General features: G+C 43.2%; 1 protein-coding gene across 3 annotated transcripts in view; it reads right to left on the bottom strand.

The window, feature by feature from the left end:
- Positions 1-19,865, bottom strand: part of NEK6 (NIMA related kinase 6) — a 190,089-nt gene that overhangs the window by 74,511 nt on the left and 95,713 nt on the right. For all 3 annotated transcript variants that reach the window (XM_044268296.1, XM_044268295.1, XM_044268297.1), the window contains exon 3: positions 14,805-14,921. In XM_044268296.1, the coding sequence (XP_044124231.1) occupies positions 14,805-14,885 (81 nt within the window). In that variant the 5' untranslated portion in view covers positions 14,886-14,921. The remainder of the gene's footprint in view (positions 1-14,804; positions 14,922-19,865) is intronic.

Raw genomic sequence — 19,865 nt, 5'->3', positions numbered from 1 at the left:
ACATCCATATATAAATTTTGCGCTAAATTTATTGTTCTACATGTCTTTGATTAAAAAAAAATGTTTGGGTAAAAAAAAAATGGTTTGGGTAAAAGTTATAGCGTTTACAAACTATGGTACAAAAATGTGAATTTCCGCTTTTTGAAGCAGCTCTGACTTTCTGAGCACCTGTCATGTTTCCTGAGGTTCTACAATGCCCAAACAGTAGAAAAAACCCACAAATGACCCCATTTCGGAAAGTAGACACCCTAAGGTATTCGCTGATGGGCATAGTGAGTTCATAGAACTTTTTATTTTTTGTCAAAAGTTAGCGGAAAATGATGATTTATTATTATTATTATTTTTTTCTTACAAAGTCTCATATTCCACTAACTTGTGACAAAAAATAAAAACTTCCATGAACTCACTATGCCCATCACGAAATACCTTGGGGTGTCTTCTTTCCAAAATGGGGTCACTTGTGGGGTAGTTATACTGCCCTGGCATTCTAGGGGCCCTAATGTGTGGTTAGTAGTTTGAAATCAAAATGTGTAAAAAATGGCCTGTGAAATCCGAAAGGTCCTCTTTGGAATGTGTGCCTCTTTGCCCACCTAGGCGGCAAAAAAGTGACACACATCTGGTATCGCCGTACTCAGGAGAAGTTGGGGAATGTGTTTTGGGGTGTCATTTTACATATACCCATGCTGGGTGAGAGAAATATCTTAGCAAAAGACAACTTTTCCCATTTTTTTATACACAGTTGGCATTTGACCAAGATATTTCTCTCACCCAGCATGGGTATATGTAAAATGACACCCCAAAACACATTGCCCAACTTCTCCTGAGTACGGCGATACCAGATGTGTGACACTTTTTTGCAGCCAAGGTGGGCAAAGGGGCCCACATTCCAAAGAGCACCTTTAGGATTTCACCGGCCATTTTTTACAGATTTTGATTTCAAACTACTAACCACACATTAGGGCCGCTAAATTGCCAGGGCAGTATAACTACCCCACAAGTGACCCCATTTTGGAAAGAAGACACCCCAAGGTATTCCGTGAGGGGCATGGCGAGTTCCTGGAATTTTTTATTTTTTGTCACAAGTTAGTGGAATATGAGACTTTGTAAGGAAAAAAATAAAATAAAATAAATCATCATTTTCCGCTAACTTGTGACAAAAAATAAAAAATTCTAGGAACTCGCCGTGCCCCTCACGGAATACCTTGGGGTGTCTTCTTTCCAAAATGGGGTCACTTGTGGGGTAGTTATACTGCCCTGGCATTCTAGGGGCCCTAATGTGTGGTAAGTAGTTTGAAATCAAAATGTGTAAAAAAGGACCTGTGAAATCCGAAAGGTGCACTTTGGAATGTGTGCCCCTTTGCCCACCTAGGCGGCAAAAAAGTGACACACATCTGGTATCGCCGTACTCAGGAGAAGTTGGGGAATGTGTTTTGGGGTGTCATTTTACATATACCCATGCTGGGTGAGAGAAATATCTCTGCAAAAGACAATTTTTCCCATTTTTTTATACAAAGTTGGCATTTGACCAAGATATTTCTCTCACCCAGCATGGGTATATGTAAAATGACACCCCAAAACACATTCCCCAACTTCTCCTGAGTACGGCGATACCACATGTGTGACACTTTTTTGCAGCCTAGATGCGCAAAGCGGCCCAAATTCCTTTTAGGAGGGCATTTTTAGACATTTGGATCCCAGACTTCTTCTCACGCTTTCGGGCCCCTAACATGCCAGGGCAGTATAAATACCCCACATGTGACCCCACTTTGGAAAGAAGACACCCTAAGGTATTCAATGAGGGGCCTGGCGAGTTCATCGAATTTTTTTTTTTTGGCACAAGTTAGCGGAAATTGATTTTTTTTGTATTTTCTCACAAAGTCTCCCTTTCCGCTAACTTAGGACAAAAATTTCAATCTTTCATGGACTCAATATGCCCCTCAGCGAATACCTTGGGGTGTCTTCTTTCCGGAATGGGGTCACATGTGGGGTACTTATACTGCCCTGGCATTTTAGCGGCCCTACAGCGTCAGAAGAAGTCTGGAATATAAATGTCTAAAAAAATTTACGCATTTGGATTCCGTGAGGGGTATGGTGAGTTCATGTGAGATTTTATTTTTTGACACAAGTTAGTGGAATATGAGACTTAGTAAGAAAAAACAAAAACAAACAAAAACTTTCCGCTAACTTGGGCCCAAAAAAATGTCTAAATGGTGCCTTACAGGGGGTGATCAATGACAGGGGGGTGATCAGGGAATCTATATGGGGTGATCACCCCCCTGTCATTGATCACACCCCTGTCATTGATCACCCCCCTGTAAGGCTCCATTCAGACGTCCGTATGATTTTTTACGGATCCACGGATACATGGATCGGATCCGCAAAACACATGCGGACGTCTGAATGGAGCCTTACAGGGGGGTGATCAATGACGGAGGTGATCAGGGAGTCTATATGGGTGATCACCCCTCTGTCATTGATCACCCCCCTGTAAGGCTCCATTCAGACGTCCGCATGTGTTTTGCGGATCCGATCCAAGTATCCGTGGATCCTTAAAAAATCATACGGACGTCTGAATGGAGCCTTACAGGGGGGTGATCAATGACAGGGGGGTGATCAATGACAGGGGGTGATCAGGGAGTGTATATGGGGTGATCACCCCCCTGTCACTGATCACCCCCCTGTAAGGCTCCATTCAGACGTCTGTATGCGTTTTGCGGATCCGATCCATGTATCCGTGGATCCGTAAAAATCATACGGACGTCTGAATGGAGCCTTACAGGGGGGTGATCAATGACGGAGGTGATCAGGGAGTCTATATGGGTGATCACTCCTCTGTCATTGATCACCCCCCTGTAAGGCTCCATTCAGACGTCCGCATGTGTTTTGCGGATCCGATCCATGTATCAGTGGATCCGTAAAAATCATGCGGACGTCTGAATTGAGCCTTACAGGGGGGTGATCAATGACAGGGGGGTGATCAATGACAGGGAAGTGATCAGGAAGTCTATATGCGTGATCACCCCCTTGTCATTGATCACCCCCCTGTAAGGCTCCATTCAGACGTCCATATGCGTTTTGCGGATCCGATCCATGTATCCGTGGATCCGTAAAAATCATACGGACCTCTGAATGGAGCCTTACAGGGGGGTGATCAATGACAGGGGGGTGATCAATGACAGGGGGGTGATCAGGGAGTCTATATGGGCTGATCAGTGGTTTATAAAGGGTTAATAAGTGACAGGGGGGGTGTAGTGTAGTGTAGTGTAGTGGTGTTTGGTGCTACTTTAGTGAGCTGCCTGAGTCCTCTGGTGGTCGATCCTAACAAAAGGGACCACCAGAGGACCAGGTAGCAGGTATATTAGACGCTGTTATCAAAACAGCGTCTAATATACCTGTTAGGGGTTAAAAAAAATCACATCTCCAGCCTGCCAGCGAGCGATCGCTGCTGGCAGGCTGGAGATCCACTAGCTTACCTTCCGTTCCTGTGAGCGCGCGCCTGCGTGCGTTCACAGGAAATCTCGGCTCACGCGAGATGACGCCTATTGGCGTTAGTGTGACCTGGGAGAGCCGCCGCGATGACGCCTTTCGGCGTTAGCGTGGCGGCAAGCGGTTAAAGGAGCTGAAGGACTATCTGGCAAGTACTGGCTGTGTGGTACATGAGACAACAATCTCCCGTATTCTTCATATGTCTGGGCTATGGGGTAGAGTGGCAAGATGAATCCTCCTCAGCCGGATCCTCCTTCTGACCTAACAAATAAGCTTTGCATCCATATTATATCCATTTTCTGATGTTGGTCAGGTACTAAAACTTTCTAACAGAAAAGGAATGGCCAAACTAGATAAGCACTTAAAGGCAAACCGGACAACTCAGGGGATCAAGATATAATAAAGAATAGATAACGGCTTACCTGACAGATCCCTCATCGCTACTTCGTTTCCCCGGGTGCAGCAGTGATGTCATGTCACCAATATGTGACCGCTGCAGCCAATCACTGGTATCAGCAGTGCACTGAAGAGGTCAGTGACTTCTGGTCAATGTGACATCACCACAGCAGCTGGGTACACAGAGCCCAGCCAGGAGAACTGAAATAGTGGTGCCGGTCTGCTAGGTAAGTGGACAACTATTCTTTGTCGAAGGCACATTCCAAGTGTTCAGTCCAGTTTTCCTCTTAAAAACGGAGAAACACTTTAATGAGGACCTGTCTATTTTAGTAACTTCTTCTATTCCCTAGGCAATAACAAGTCGGGGGTATAATTTCATATGTGGTGCCATTCCTCTATTATTCCTACAGAATGTGTGACTGTACAAATGGGTGTTACCAGTTGGGAGGTGTCCCTGCACAGTCTGCCAATGGCTGCATTGATTGGATAATATCTCACTGTGCAAGGACACACCCCAATAGTTAACACCCAGCTGGCAATTCATTCATAAACATCTAGTAGTAATTATAGAGGAACAGTACGACATAGCATTATTGGAAAAGATGCTCCAGAATTGTGGGATACGGTGGATTTTAGCTAATAAATTAGGAACAGCCCCCTACTTGCTTCACCCCTGGGCTATTGATAGTTTAGCAACGGTAATACTTGCATTTCCCATCTACAACCTGTTTTTGTTGGGAAGTCTCGTCGGCCACATGGGAGAGAACCATATCCAGCGTTTCCTGCTCCATTGTCACACCTTGTTTATGCAGCATCCCGATACTTTACAGAAAGTTAATCCAAAACCCAACCGCACTGTGATACGAGTGGCAAATGGTGACATTACTGTGGGCATTTTTCTTTGTAAAATACTGTAAGCTTGCCTACAAATGTGATGAAAGAACGCACTGAGTGCGCTCTACCAAAGGGTTAAACATTTCCGTCTAAAAGACGGAAAATAATGAAGTTACACTTCATCATCCGAGAGGGGCATCGCATTTCAAGTCCCTTAAGGAAAGCGAAAGGGTTAAATGGCTATTAAAGTCTAGAGCAATCTTTGAAAGTGGCACACGCAATTATAAATATGGATAATTAGCAGCTCCAGCCAAGAATAAAATGTCACAATGTCACACAGATCTGTCACAGCCCGCTAATGAATGTAGTCACATATCTCCAGGCTTTTCCTCCTCTTCACAAGCCTGTTGCAAGTGACCAACCAGGGCAGGCGCAGAGGGGATACGGCTCGCTCACTGCCGGCGAAGACTTCACACTACTTGATACTTGTCCATTTGGCACTACCACCCCACACCACTAATAACCAGACTGCACGCTCTGGTCTCCACAGCAAAAAATTAACACTTACGCTTATTCCATTCTCATCACAGGAAGAAAAAAAAATTCACTGCATTTAAAATGCAAAGTAAAAGATTAATATGGCTACCATAGTATCAGAAGATATCAAAACCTTAAAGGGGATTTCCGAGATTTTAAAAGGGTTATTTTATCTGTCATTCTTGACAAACTCTGCAATGGAGGCCCCAGATGGAGCATCCAAAGCGGATTTCAATGAAGCCTTAAAGGGTTGTCCCACGAAAAATATTCTACAGTTTTTAAACCAACACCTGGATCTGAATACTTTTATAATTGCATGTAATTAAACATTTTGCATGGCTACTGAGTTATTCAATAGAATGTATCTGTATAGCGCCACCTAATGTTTTTTTCCTAATTTCTTTGTCCTGCTCACTGAGATGGCCGCACATGCTCAGTTTCATCCTTCAGAGCAGTGATGGGGAGAGTATGGACACGCCCCATGAGCTGTGATAGGGAAAGATGAGACACACCTCCTGAGATGCAGCAGAAAAGACACTCCCCTTGAGCTACCAGCTTGATATAAATCTAGCAGAGCAATGAATGGGGAGATCTCTGGATCCATGTGAGGTACAGGGCTGGTTCTAGCTCCGTTAGAAAAAGGTTGTCATGTACTATATTATGTCTGATTTTCATTTTTTTTACAAAATCCTTGGGATAACCCTGTTAAAGAGGTTGTGCAAGAACCCCCCCACTTGGCCGGACCTGTACAGATTACATACTTGCTTCCTGGCACTGGCTCCCCACTCCTGATCCTCCTGGCCTGTAATGTTCCACTGGACTCCCTCGCTGTAAACATCCGGTTTGACATCACCGCAGCCAATCACAGGCTGCGCCGGTGAATGGCCCCGCTTATGTCATGACAAATGGTCACATGACGCAAGGAGATCTGGTCACCACCACGGGCAGGAATTAGCTGTGGGGATGTCAAACTGGATGTTTACAGCAATTGAGCCCAGTGGAGAATTACCAGGAGAAGGAGTGGTGTGATAGCGCCAGGATGCAGCTAAGTATGGGTACTTTCACACCTGCGGCAGGGGATTCCAGCAGGCAAATGCGGATCCGTATAACAAATGCATTGAAATACCGGATCCGTCTCTCTGGTGTCATCCGGAAAAACAGATCTGGTGTAAAAAAATTTTTTTGCATTTTTAAAGGTCTGCGCATGCCGGATCCGTTTTGCCTAAACACAATGCCGTATCTGGCACTAGTACACTTCAATGTAAATTCCGGCAAGTGATCAGTATTTTTGTCCAGAGAGAAAACTGCAGAATGCTGCGGCATTTTCTTCGCCCCAAAAACGTAAGCGGGATTGAAATTATGCATCCTGAACGGAATGCTCTCCATTCAGAATGCATTAGGGTAAAACTTATGAGTTTTTTTTCTGGTATTAAGCTCCTGTGACGGAACTCAAAAACGGAAAACAAAAATGCTAGTGTGAAAGTACCCTAAGCTTCTCTTTGCAGGTCTGGCCAAGTGCACAAACCTTTTAAAGAGGATCTTTCACATCCTCCAGTAACAGCAGATTCCTCTTTTTTTTATCTTTTAATTTTCAATTGTTGAGATGCACCAAGAATGTGTACTTGGGCGTGTTAGAGCTCTGGTTCACACCCCGCTGAAAATCAGGCCCCTCGACAGTTCATGGGCACCACAGAATATAGGATCCAAAAGTAATAGCATTGATCGCTCTGGAGGAAATCTGCGGAGCAGTGACTGCCATTGTTCGACAAAAGGTCCTCTTTAAAGCGGTTTTCCAAGGTTTCTATATTGATGGGCCATCAGTGTCTGATCAACGGAGGTCAGACAGTCGCTAAATTCCGCTAGTTGCAACATGGGGGAAAGACGGTAACTTGGGCCTGGTCCAATGCCATTGTCATTAGCAGCAGCGCAGCCGGTGACATCACTTACCGGCATCTATATAATAATTTTTACAGTCTACAAGGTTCTTCTTTTTGGAGATCTGTTATTTATCTGATCTCCTCAAAGAAGAAACACGGAGACGGTCACATCGCTAGAAGGAAAGTACTTCTTCCGAGGTTTTATTTTGAACAGATCAATAAGCCAAGTGTCTGTCAGAAAACTATCTTGTGCTCAGAAACAAAGATGCAACCACAGATCGTGAGGCTTTGCTGTTGAACTGGATGTGGTGAAGTGGTTAACGCTGCACAGCTTGATGCCATTTCTACACCCCGGTGTCTGGTACATTAATGGAAGAGAAGCCCCCGCTGTGCCGTACAGTCCTTGTGACGTCTGATCACTAGGGGGCCGTCTACGATGCCTTGTATTTTACCAGAGGGATCTGACACGCAGAAGAAGCAGTGGACTCAGAGGACAGCTGAAACTAGTGTGGAGAAGCAAAGCGGATAACATGGCAGGTCTTTCTGTCACAGCACTTTAATTTGGATCAGAATGACACCGATTGTGTAAGTAGAACATTTAGACGTGACAAAGAGGAATGGCGAAGAATTGTTTATCTGTTCAGGGGGTCTTTAGAGGGTTGTTTAGGATTAGAAAGAAAAGTTTGCTTTTTCCCTCCCTAGAAACCACGTTGTTCTTGTGGATGGTCTGACATAGCCCTTCAGCCGCATTCACTGAAAGGAGGATAAGCTGTGGTACGGCACACAACCCATGGACAGCGGTGGCGCTGCTTGACAAAAAAAAAAAAACTTTTTCTAATCCTGGACATGCCCTGGAAAAAGGCACCCAAAAAATAAAAACTCAGTCTTGGATAACGCTTCCAGTGTGGTACCTTTATAATAAACCTAGGGCAGGGATCAGCACCCTGCAAGCACGACTCATGTTGTGAAACTACAACTCTCAGCATGCGCTATAGAAATTCCAAAAAGAGACAAACAAGTGTGCATGCTGGGAGTTGCATTTTCCCAGCAGCTGAAGTGCCAGAGGTCGCTAACCCCTAGCCTAGGGAGTCTCCACAGAGGAGCAATCCTATTTTTGTTGTATTCACACTATAGTCTCATCTTGATTTATAAGGGCCCTTTTGCATCGGCCAATGATCAGGGCAATTATTGGGAACGATAACTGCCCTGTGTAAGGGTGCCGCTGGTCACCCAAAAAAAATCTGTAAAACACTCTTTAGTCAGGTAATTGTATCTTTTATATGGCACCTAAAATAGTGATTGATGGAAGCACATCCCCCTGAGTAAGCAGGGATGAGCTGACCACAAACAATGGAACTTATGGGGACAAGCAAGTGTAATAACGATAATTCTTCCCCATACAGAGAGGATGTTTGGTGCATGTAACAAGTGGATGATCATCAGGTATGGACCCTTCTGAATTCATAAGGCCGAGACATTCTTGCAGCGTAGAGGATCGGCTTCCGCTACTGGAGAAGCAGCTGCTCATGCGTTGCTACCCAGAAGTGTAGTGGTGCACATGCAAAAAAACTAAACTAAAACAACCAACACATTAAAGCGAACCTTTCACCTGCATTTCACTTAATAAACTATCAAAAGTACCTTATAGATCATCCTCATTGTGTTATCATACAGTCTTGTCCCGCTTTTCTGCCATGTATATGTGTGAAAAAAATCGCCTTATAAAGTACTCTTCTCCAGCTCCACAAGTCACAATATAAGTCACTGAATAACTGAATTACAGGATCACGCTCGAGTCCGCACGATAGACGGGATCGCCCTGCTACTGAGGCCGACGGCGCATGCGCCACCTGTACAAGCGCGGTCCCGGCGACTGAGCCGGGTGTCAATTAGACTGCATAGAGGCGGGGTTAGGGCAGGGAAGTTACAGCCTGGAGTGAGGGAAGGGCTACCCCCTGACTTCTATCGTGACTTGTGGAGCTGGAGAAGAGTACTTTATAAAGGCAATTTTTTTCATGCATATACATGGCAGAAAAGCGGGACAAGACCGTATGATAACACAATGAGGATGATCTATAAGGTACTTTTGATAGTTTATTAAGTGAAATGCAGGTGAAAGGTTTGCTTTAAACTGAAATCATATGATCATAAAGTATGAGATATGGACTGGACTTATGTCTTTTTTTTTACCGTATTAACTATGTAACTAAAGCATTGGTGCGGCCTCATCTGGAATATGCAGTTCAGTTTATGCACCCGTCTATAAAAAGGAGGCTCTGCAGCTGGTAAAAGTACACAGGAGAGCAACTAAACTGATAAGGAGCATGGAGGGTCTTAGTTATAAAAAAAAGATTAAAAGAATTAAACTTATTTAGTCTTGAGAAGAGACGTCTATGGGGGGGGGACATGATTAACCTATACAAATATATAAATGGGCCATACAAAAAATACAGTGAAAAACAGTTCCATGTAAAATCCCCTCAAAAGACAAGGGGCACTGCCTCCGACTGGAGAAGAAAAAGTTCAGTCTCCGGAAGCATCAAAGCTTCTTTACTGTAAGAACTGTGAATCTGTGGAAAAGACTTCCTCAGGACGTGGTCACAGCAGGAACAGTGGACAGTTTTATAAAGGGTTTAGATGAATTCTTAAAAGTAACCCACATTAATGCTTATGAAAACGTGTAGAAATCATTTCATTTCCATCTGTGATTTGCGTCCCCACCTATCCCTTGGTTGAACTTGATGGACATATATTTTTTTCAACCATATTTACTATGTAACTATACAATAGACTCCAAGAAGACGCGCTTTAAATATTTGTTACATATTTATCTGGTCAATGTTGGCAAAGCTTTATGTGGCAGGTTGATCAGAGTAGAAATAGCTGAATAGTACTCATATATTCATACTCTATGTGTAATAATTGGAATGATACAAACCGCTGATTACATTAGAGAGCCGGCTGACCCGAGGATGGGCTGCTCGGTGCAGTTATCCTCGCTATGCTGGGCTTGATGCCTGGTGATGACTGGACACCTCGGCTGATATGCTTTGGCATGCTCCAAGAGTACAGCTGCACATTTACATATGCAATGACCTAGATTAGCATTCCCTATCACAACCCATCAGACCTAATTAAAGTAATGGAGCTTTCATACAGCCTTAAGTGGGAAAGGGGACGTGGAGCCATAGACAGGGCCCGTGCACGCTCATGGCTTGTCAGGCTATAACAAGCATCCTTCTACTTGATTAAAACAATATATTCTGCGCATATAATTTCCCTTCCCCCAACAGAAGGACCTAAACAGCAGAAAAATACAGACAAATGTTCCTGGAAGACGTAAAAACAAGGTCAATGTGACAAAGTCTGACACTGTAGGTGGAAAAATACGTCAAAAACCTTCTAAAACTCATTAGATCCACTATCAACATAACAGATATATTGATGGACTTCTCATATAAAATACGTACGGATGAGGCCAGGTCTACAAGAAACAATAAGGCTGTCTGTGTACAGGCAAGCAAAGTTACACAATTGATTAAAACTAGTAAAATCAGCAAAATATCTCTGCACTAATCACTGATAAACCAGGCAGATCAGCTCAGTGTACGGATATCTTTCACTTAGTGTAATCTGTTGCTTCATAATGGAGAAAAGGTAGTTTCAATCCATATGCAAATGAGAAGTTAAGTGCACTGAGGGTGGGGCCGAGCCACTCTGTGCACCCTCGTACCTCTTGCTTCCTGTGTCAGTCCCTTCCTCCCTTTCTTGATTTACAGGCAAGATGGCTATGCCCGGGCCAGTCAATCAAGGAGGGGAAGGGGCTGGAGGAGGAGGAAGCAGGAGGAGCAAGGGTGCACAGTGGCAGTGACTTGGGCCCGCCCTCAGTGCACTTAATTGCACATTTTCATATGGATTCTAATTTTATTTTTTTTCCCAGAATGAAGCAATGGATCGCTGAGTGAAAGATATCATTACATTCCTGTGCTAGCACTAGAAAACATTGTGGGTCATTTACTAAGACCGCTATGCCAGAAAGTGGTGTAAAAAAAAGTCACACAGTCCCCCTTTCTGAGAATTTTTTAACCCCTGTGTGCCTAAATTTAAGACCACCCAGAATTTCTATGCCCCCTGGTGTGGTGTGGGCAGGGCCATCAGCCCTGGCACATTCACTATTATTTTCCCCAGTTTCCTGGGGCTGGAGTGGATTTCAATCTAGGGGTATGAACTGGCAGAGGGTGCACCTAATTTATGATGAGGCCTGTGATTCGTCATAAATTAAGAGCTTCTGGTGCAGGCATAAAACACCAGTTTTTCGTAAATGACCCCCATAAATGATAGGAGGGGGCTCATTTAACTCTATGGATGTTTTCTAGGCATGCTCCTGTGTAGAGGTCAGGAGGGAGCAGCTGAGGCATCACCTATTGTGAATGGTGGATCCTGTGCTATCTGTATAAAAGTGATAGCTGTCATTTAATCCTGCCTGTAAAGATAGGGAATGTTTTGCAATAAACATTTAGTGAATTTTTACATTTCTATTTCTCTGAAGTTGACTCTTAGCAGTTCTCTTTAAAAGAGCGTTGCTAACGAAAGTCCATTTTCATAGCTGCTTTCCTCACTTCCCCCTCATAACTTCGGCGGATGCTCCGCCAGCTATGAGGCTTTATTAAAACCGCTGTCTAAAATGCCGGTCTTAATAAATGTGCCCCATACTCAGTTTTTTAAGCCTACAGGTGAAACTCGAAAAATTTGAATATTGTGCAAAAGTTTATATATTTCAGTAATGCAACTTAAAAGGTGAAACTAACACATGTGATAGACTCATTACCTGCAAAGTGAGATATTTCAAGCCTTTATTTGTTATAATTTGGATGATTATGGCTTACAGCTTAAGAAACCCCAAAGTCACAATCTCAGGTGCCCTTTGCTCAGGGGGTATGGATTAATTAGCTGACTAGAGTGCGACACTTTGAGCCTAGAATACTGAACCTTTTCACAAAACTCTTATTTTAAGCTGCATTAATGCAATTCCTTTTAGGTTGCATTACTAAAATAAATGGACTTTTGCACAATATTCTAATTTTTCGAGTTTCACCTGTAGGCTTAAAAAAAACTGAGTATGGGGCACATTTATTAAGACCGGCATTTTAGACAGCGGTTTTAATAAAGCCTCATAGCTGGCGGAGCATCCGCCGAAGTTATGAAGAGGCGCCGGCCGGTCTATAACTGGCGCATCCAGCGCCAGTTCTAAATGCAAGATCCCTACGAGCTGTCTTACATTTAGACCATTCTATACCTCAAACAGGCACAGAAAACGATTGAATGAGACGGGCCTGCCATCCCCTTCGGGAAAAGTCGCAGATAGCGTTGTAACTAACCATTGCGGCGCCATCTGCATTCGGATTAATAAACGACCCCCTATATACATATATCCGTTTTTTAGGTGTGTGTGTGTGTATATATATATATATATACAAAAAACAGGAGGCAGCACCGATGTACTATGAAACAACCGGGTGCACACTCTAAGGGCTAAAGCTTACCCAATAGTCACATGTAGAAAAGAGAGCAGCACTCCAGTGTAGGATAAAACAAAATCCAAAAGATTTATTCATCCATAATGTGGCAACGTTTCGGCTCTACAGGGCTCAGGGCTTGAGAAAGGCTCAATTCTAGAGCCGAAACGTTGCCACATTATGGATGAATAAATCTTTTGGATTTTGTTTTATCCTACACTGGAGTGCTGCTCTCTTTTCTACATGTGACTATTGGGTAAGCTTTAGCCCTTAGAGTGTGCACCCGGTTGTTTCATAGTACATCGGTGCTGCCTCCTGTATTTATTTATTTATATATATATATATATATATATATATATATACACACACACACACCTAAAAAACGGATATATGTATATAGGGGTCATTTATTAAATCTGTATGTGTATATATATATATATATATATATATATATATATATATTGCTGAGTGTATGTACAGTATGTATGTGTGTGTGTGTGTGTGTGTGTGTGTATGTATGTCCGCTAAATAAATCTGCACCGTCACATTTACAGTCACGAAATTTAGCACACAGGTACATCAGGTGTCCGGGAATGTTTTAGACCGGGTCTCAGCTCTCTAGCGCATACCGTTCCTGAGATATTCCCCAAAAATGCATTAGCCAATAAAAACCTGGTCACATGACCCTTATCAGCCAATAGAAGCTCGCAGGCCCTTAGTCTTAACCCAGGTTTCCATAACAACCGAGCCTTTTTTCTTCACTGCTGTAGTCACTGCTGTAGGTCAGCTTTAAAGGGGCACAGCACAGTGGATGACACCGTTAAGGGAGCGGAGTGCTGTGGAGGTCACAGTTCAGGGGTAGGTAGGGTGGCCAGTCAGGCGACCCTCAAAAGACGGACTTAAAAACCCCGCCCCAGGTCATACTAAGCCACGCCCTTGACTCAGACCACGCCCCTCCCGCTCCGCAGCCGACGGGGATTGAAAAAAATTAAGATATAATTCAACTTCTGTCAGCTGCAGGAGTGGGAGTGAGGGTGACTTTCTCCCTGCAGCTCATGCTCTGATAGCACAGTGCTGCTGTCTGGGAGTGAGCTGTTCAAAAGGACATCCTTGTGTCCATCCAGGCCCTGCGCCAGACAGAGGACAGGGAGTCTGAAAGCTGGACTGTCCGGCCTAAACCCGGACCTCTGGCCAGCCTAGGGGCAAGCTGCTGTGGAGGTCACAGTTAAGGGGATGATCCGCTATGGAGGTCAGTGTTAAGGGGGTGAGGTGATGTGGAAATCACTGTTAAGGAGACAGGGTACTGTGGAGGTCACTAATAAAGGGGCGGCAGCTGTGGAGATCACTGTGGATGTTACTGTTAAGAGGGCAGGCCACTGTGGAGGTCACTGTTGAGGCAGCATGGTACTGTGAAGTCACTGTTAAGGGAGCGAGGTACTGTGGCAGTCACTCTTCAAGGGGCAGTGGAGGTCTCCGTTAAGGGTTTCGGGAATGGTGTAGGGCACTAGAATGTTCAATACTGATTAGATACATACTCGTGTAGAAAATTCCTGCTATATATCAAAGGAGTCACAGAAAGCTAGGAAAAGTACTAAACAAATTGGTACAGAAAAAACTACACAGTAACAAACGGATAATCAAACACATTAGAGGTATATGAAGTGATTTACTATTAATGTAATATATATATAGGCTTGAGAAAGGCTTCATGTTGGAGCCGAAACGTTGCGTCACCACTGGGTGAATACAAAGTTTTGTTTTTTCACTATACCGGAGTGCTGCTCTATTTTTTTATTTTTTATTATCCTGGGACGCTTTTCCTATTGGAGCTTGCACCCAATCTTCAAATCTAAAAGGTTGGTGCTGCCATTCATTGCAATATATAGATATAGATATATATATATATATATATATATATATATATATATATATATATAGATATATACACACACACACACACACACACACACACACATGTATATAAAAAAAAATCACTAAACTATATTACAAAAACTAAATAAAATATATTACAAAAACACCCTCTTTCACTGTTTCTGCACATTAGAAAAAAATAAATTCATGCCAGTTACACTTTAAATCATAGCCCACTTTCTGATGTGCACCTTCCCTTTAAAGACACCAAAGTGACTGAACTTACTTGGCCATCGTGCTGATAGTCTTGTCCTTGGACTTTGCAGAGGGGACTGTTCTGATCTTCTAGGCAGTGATTTCCGTCCATGGCCACATTCCAGTTCACACATGCAGTTTGATGTGACTGCAAGACAAGACGAAACACAGCCTTAGCTTTCGGAAACCTTGCTGTATAATTTGTGTGAAGTACATCTGAATGCCAAAAATATCCTACAAGTCTATGTAAATTCCTAGCAGATTTGGCTCTGCCGTAGCCGTCATGCCGCAGGTTTCTGTACTGTTTAGGTAGTATCACCCAGCATTACAGGTACAGTACTTTGTGAAACTGGTTTCTCAACATTCTCATGGATTGCCTCAATGAGGAGATCCTGAAGGGTTTTCCCAGTGTAATCACAAACTGCTAGACTGAAGTCTACCGAGGATCAGGATCATCACAAAGACGTCACTGAAGAGAAAAACATCCTTCTACAAGAACAATATATGTTCAATACAAATTTCCAACTGGCCAAAACAGAATAAATAGTTGCCTGCTACTTCAGAAGGGTGATGACTGGGTGCCATATTGCTGGAAACACCGCCAATTACCTGTGTGTTAGAGTCCATTCACACATCCGCGTGTGTTTTGCGGATCCACAAAACACGGACACCGGCAATGTGCGTTCTGCATTTTGAGGACCGCACATCGCCGGCACTATAATAGAATATTCCTAATCTGGTCCGCAATTGCTGACAAGAATAGGACATCGTGCGGCCCCATAAAAATGAGGGGGTCCGCAATTCCGTTTTTCAAAATGCAGAGCAGAATTGCGGACGTGTGAATGGACCCCAATTCTGGCAGCAATTACTTAATTATCCTGCAGCGCCACCACAGGGGAAGTTTTGTGTTACACAGCTCCTAATGAAATCCATAAATTATCTGTGTAAGGCTACTTTCACACTTGCGTTCGGGGCTCCGCTTGTGAGTTCCGTTTGAAGGCTCTCACAAGCGGCCATCCAGCCCTAATGCATTCTGAGTGGATGCGGATCCGCTCAGAATGCATCAGTATGGCTCCGTCTGTCCTCCGCTCAGCAGGCAGACACCTGAACGCTGCGTTCGGGTGTCCTCCTGGCCGTGCGGAGGCAAACGGATCCGTCCAGACTTACAATGTAAGTCAATGGGGACGGATCCGTTTGAAGTTGACACAGTATGGCTCAATTTTCAAACGGATCCGTCCCCCATTGACTTTCAATGTAAAGTCAAAACGGATCCGTTTGCACTATCATAAACAAAAAAAAAAATATATATATATTTTTTGTTCATGGTAATGCAAACGGATCCGTTCTGAACGGATCTAAGCGTTTGCATTATAGGTGCGGATCCGTCTGTGCAGACACCAGACGGATCCGCTCCGAACGCAAGTGTGAAAGTAGCCTAAGGCTTTATACACACAACCATATCCGTTATGCAGTCTATGAATCGCGGATCTGCAAAATATGGATGCATTCCGCGTGCATCTCCATTTTATCTGCAGACCCACTGACTTCAATGGATACATCGTCCGCGTTTGTGGACGTATTCTATCTGTTTGCGGAATGGACATGAGAGACACGGAAGCACTCGGAGCATCTGTGGACTTTCTGAATCCGTATGTCCTATACGTGGCTGCGAGATGTGGATTACTGACCCATTTAAGTCAATGGGTTCGCAACAAATGCAGATGCAACACAGATGGGAGCACAAAGGACAAATCCAGGGGGAATGTGTGTCTATTGAGGAGGCCCGCATGCATAAGGCTAGGGGTCTAAAGAAAAAAAACAAAAGCCTAGACCAACATCTGCATCATTTTACCAAGCTGCATTGTACCTAAGCCCTTAAAGGGGTTGTCCCACGAAAAATATTCTACAGTTCTCAAACCAGCTCCTGGATCTGAATAATTCTGCAACTGCATGTAATTACAATAAACATTTTGTATAGCCGCTGAGTTATTCAATAAAATGTATCTGTATAGCAGCGCCACCTGCTGTTTGTTATTTTTCCAATTTTTCTGTCCTGCTCACAGAGATAGAAGCACCTGCACTGTTCCATCCTTCAACTGCCACCATCTGCGGCAGAAAGGACACACCCCTGAGAAAGTGCATGCCCCCTAAGCTGCCAGCTTGACATAAGTTAAAAATAGATTGACTTTTGCTAAAAATGTCATGTACCATACGATGTCTGATTTAAATTTTTTACATCAATCATAGGATAACCCCTTTTATGGATCTATACTTCATACATGACCAAGTCACCTTTCTCTCCGATATATCTAGCCCCGGCCCCCACATATTAGATACTTGTAAGCTGAACACTCTCTCCGTCATGTCTGGCTAGGCAAAGCATGCATATGTAGTGGATAGGGAGAGGGGAGGAACCAGCTGCTAGGCAGTCCGGAGTCCCCCTTACGCATTAGAGGGTGGGCCATTAGGAGGTAGAAAAAGCAAAAGATATAAATGTATAGATTACAGGTTTTACTGAATCTTTTCCCACAAAACTGTACTTCACTCTGCTCAGCTCCTCCTGCTCTATGGTACGGTGTTTTGTGGTGCTAGGTCCTCTCTCTGTGAGGGCAGCACAGTAGGGTTGGCAGGTTTCTTTAATGATGTGCACCAGTATTTTCTGCAAAATATTGGTGCGAAGCTAACCACGAGGTGGTTTAAGGAATGATGCCCGACGTACCTAGCTAAATGAGCCCAATTTAAATGTGGTGCAGTTTCTGACTGTCTGGTCTAGATTTTAGGATATCTAATTTTGCTAAATAATAATAATCAAATCATCATCATCATCTTCAATTCCACCCCTCCCCACACCCATTGTTTTAAAGAGGCTATAGCAAGACAGTCAATAAGGAAAAATACTAGAGGAACATTATTCAAACTTTTGTACAACCTCTAGTTTAATAATCCAAAAACACTTCCAAGTGTTTTTAAAAAAAAATAGCGGATGCTGGACAGGTAAGTTCTTTTTTAAACTATGGTAAAGTTTCATGAAAATGTTATTTCTTTGAACTGCAGAAGCAAAAAAATAACAAAAACACAGAACAGTATAACAATAACCCAAAACCTTTTGCATTCACAATTGGTATAAAAAAAAAAAAAAAAAAAGAGAGAAACGAAAATGTGCATTTTTTTATTTATTTTTTTATTTTACATATTATTCACAACAGACAACATTGTTGTACGAACATCATATACAGAACATTCCCTGCGCATTAAACAACAGTATTACCTTCATATGGTTCCTGAAGTCATGGCCTAGCTATTACTTTAAGTTGACGAGAGCCTTATGTACGATGAATTATACCAGCCTAAAGATGGTGCTATGTGAAAATAGAACATCAAGATTTTATCTGTAGTTTGCCCAGCGCTCCTTTTAATTGTTCTGTTAAATACCATTGTGTGAGAGTGAAAGGTCTCATGACAGTTTCAATTCCCAAATTTGTTAGAAAATATACCAGAAAAATGCGTCACTTCCCAACTAATTTCTTCACGCTACCTTCCTTACGACCTTCTGCCTCCCTTCGTTCTAATGCCAGCAAACTCTTCAGATTTTGTATAACGATTTCTTGAGTGGAAACGGCAGGTTGTAGCCAGTTCTGCAGTAGACTTCTTTTAGTCACCATACAAATGGCATGAAAGAGGATCAGTAATTTCCATTCCACAGGACCGTCACCCCCCTGGTCTTCCCAATAATGAAACAGATAAGTCATAGGACTTAAAGGGATCTCAAGGTTCCAAATATTTTGCTATTGTGCTATCTTACCCCATAAAACTGAAGTCTACGGGCAGGTCCGGAGGCTGTGAAATAAATCAGTGTGTGGTGTGACATTTAGGACAATTTGTCAGTCTATCAGGTTTATTAGGTGTTTGGGGGAGGTTAAAGGCGTATATAGCATTGTGCATTATCCGAAAGTGTGTATCCCTCCAAGTCTCATTCAAAATGGAATGTCTCAGAGACCCCCAGCCTTTCAATATTTTGTCGCCCGTGTCTTGGTCTCCCAATACTCTGTTCCAAGAATTAAAAGTGTGCGGATGTACTCTATCACCTAAGACTTCTCTCATTTGAGAGTACAAGGTGGATATAGACTGTGATCCTGGTCTTTTTTGTAGGATTTTGTCAAAACTAGTTTGAATGGCCTCTTTCGAGACGTCACCTAATCTATCAAAAAGGAATTTCTTGACCTGCGTAAATTAAAAGATCTGGAAGAGACTCAAATTGTACCCGTCTCTAACCTCTTGTTGCGTCAACCACCTTCTATCACCAATGTGCATCATGTACTGAGTTAGCCAGATCGTTCACCCTCCACTCCCTAAAGAGACTATTATTTCTACCTTGTTCAAATTTCGGATGTTCCCATAAAGGTAAGTATTTAGAGATTTTCTGACTAAGGCCAAAGTTCTTCCTAAGCGCCCTCCATGCCGCCCAGGTATGCCTGAACAATGCGGAGTTTCTAAGGGACATGGGTAAGTTGCTCAAACTTGTGTGTGGCAGGGTGCAGGGCTCCCAAGGGGAACAAAGGTTGTTCTCCAAATTGTAATCGGAGTGGAAACTGGATTAGTGTACCCAATCTAAATTATGTCAGAAGAGACATGATAGATTATATAGTCTGATATCTGGCATTCATTCCGCCATGAGTTTCTTCATACCTATTCTAGGACATTTTCCTTGACATATAAAAGTGGGCAATCTCCCCATATAACCTATTGATATCAACATGGTTAAGCAAAAGGGGTAGTGTCTGCAGTGGGTAAAGGAGTCTCGAGAAACTCATCATTTTTACAAGATGTATCCGTCCCAAAAGCGACAGCGGCAGGTTATGCCATTTTCAGAGTTCCTGTGATATTTTATGCCCTATTTTGATGCCCAGATGTTATATCCAGTAGTCTTTTGCCATCGGTATTCCATACAGGGTAGACCCGTAATTGGGCTCGTCTTTCCCTGCCTTCAAGCTCAGTAATGCACATTTAGCAACATTGAGTTTAAAGCCGGAGAGTTTCCCAAAGGATGGTCCTTTTGGTCTCCATCGTACTGGTATACCTGACTGAGAGCTCA

The sequence above is a fragment of the Bufo gargarizans genome, chromosome 9, assembly GCF_014858855.1.
Source record: "Bufo gargarizans isolate SCDJY-AF-19 chromosome 9, ASM1485885v1, whole genome shotgun sequence".
NCBI classification, from domain to species: domain Eukaryota; kingdom Metazoa; phylum Chordata; class Amphibia; order Anura; family Bufonidae; genus Bufo; species Bufo gargarizans.
This window is presented reverse-complemented; position numbering and strand designations above follow the sequence as displayed.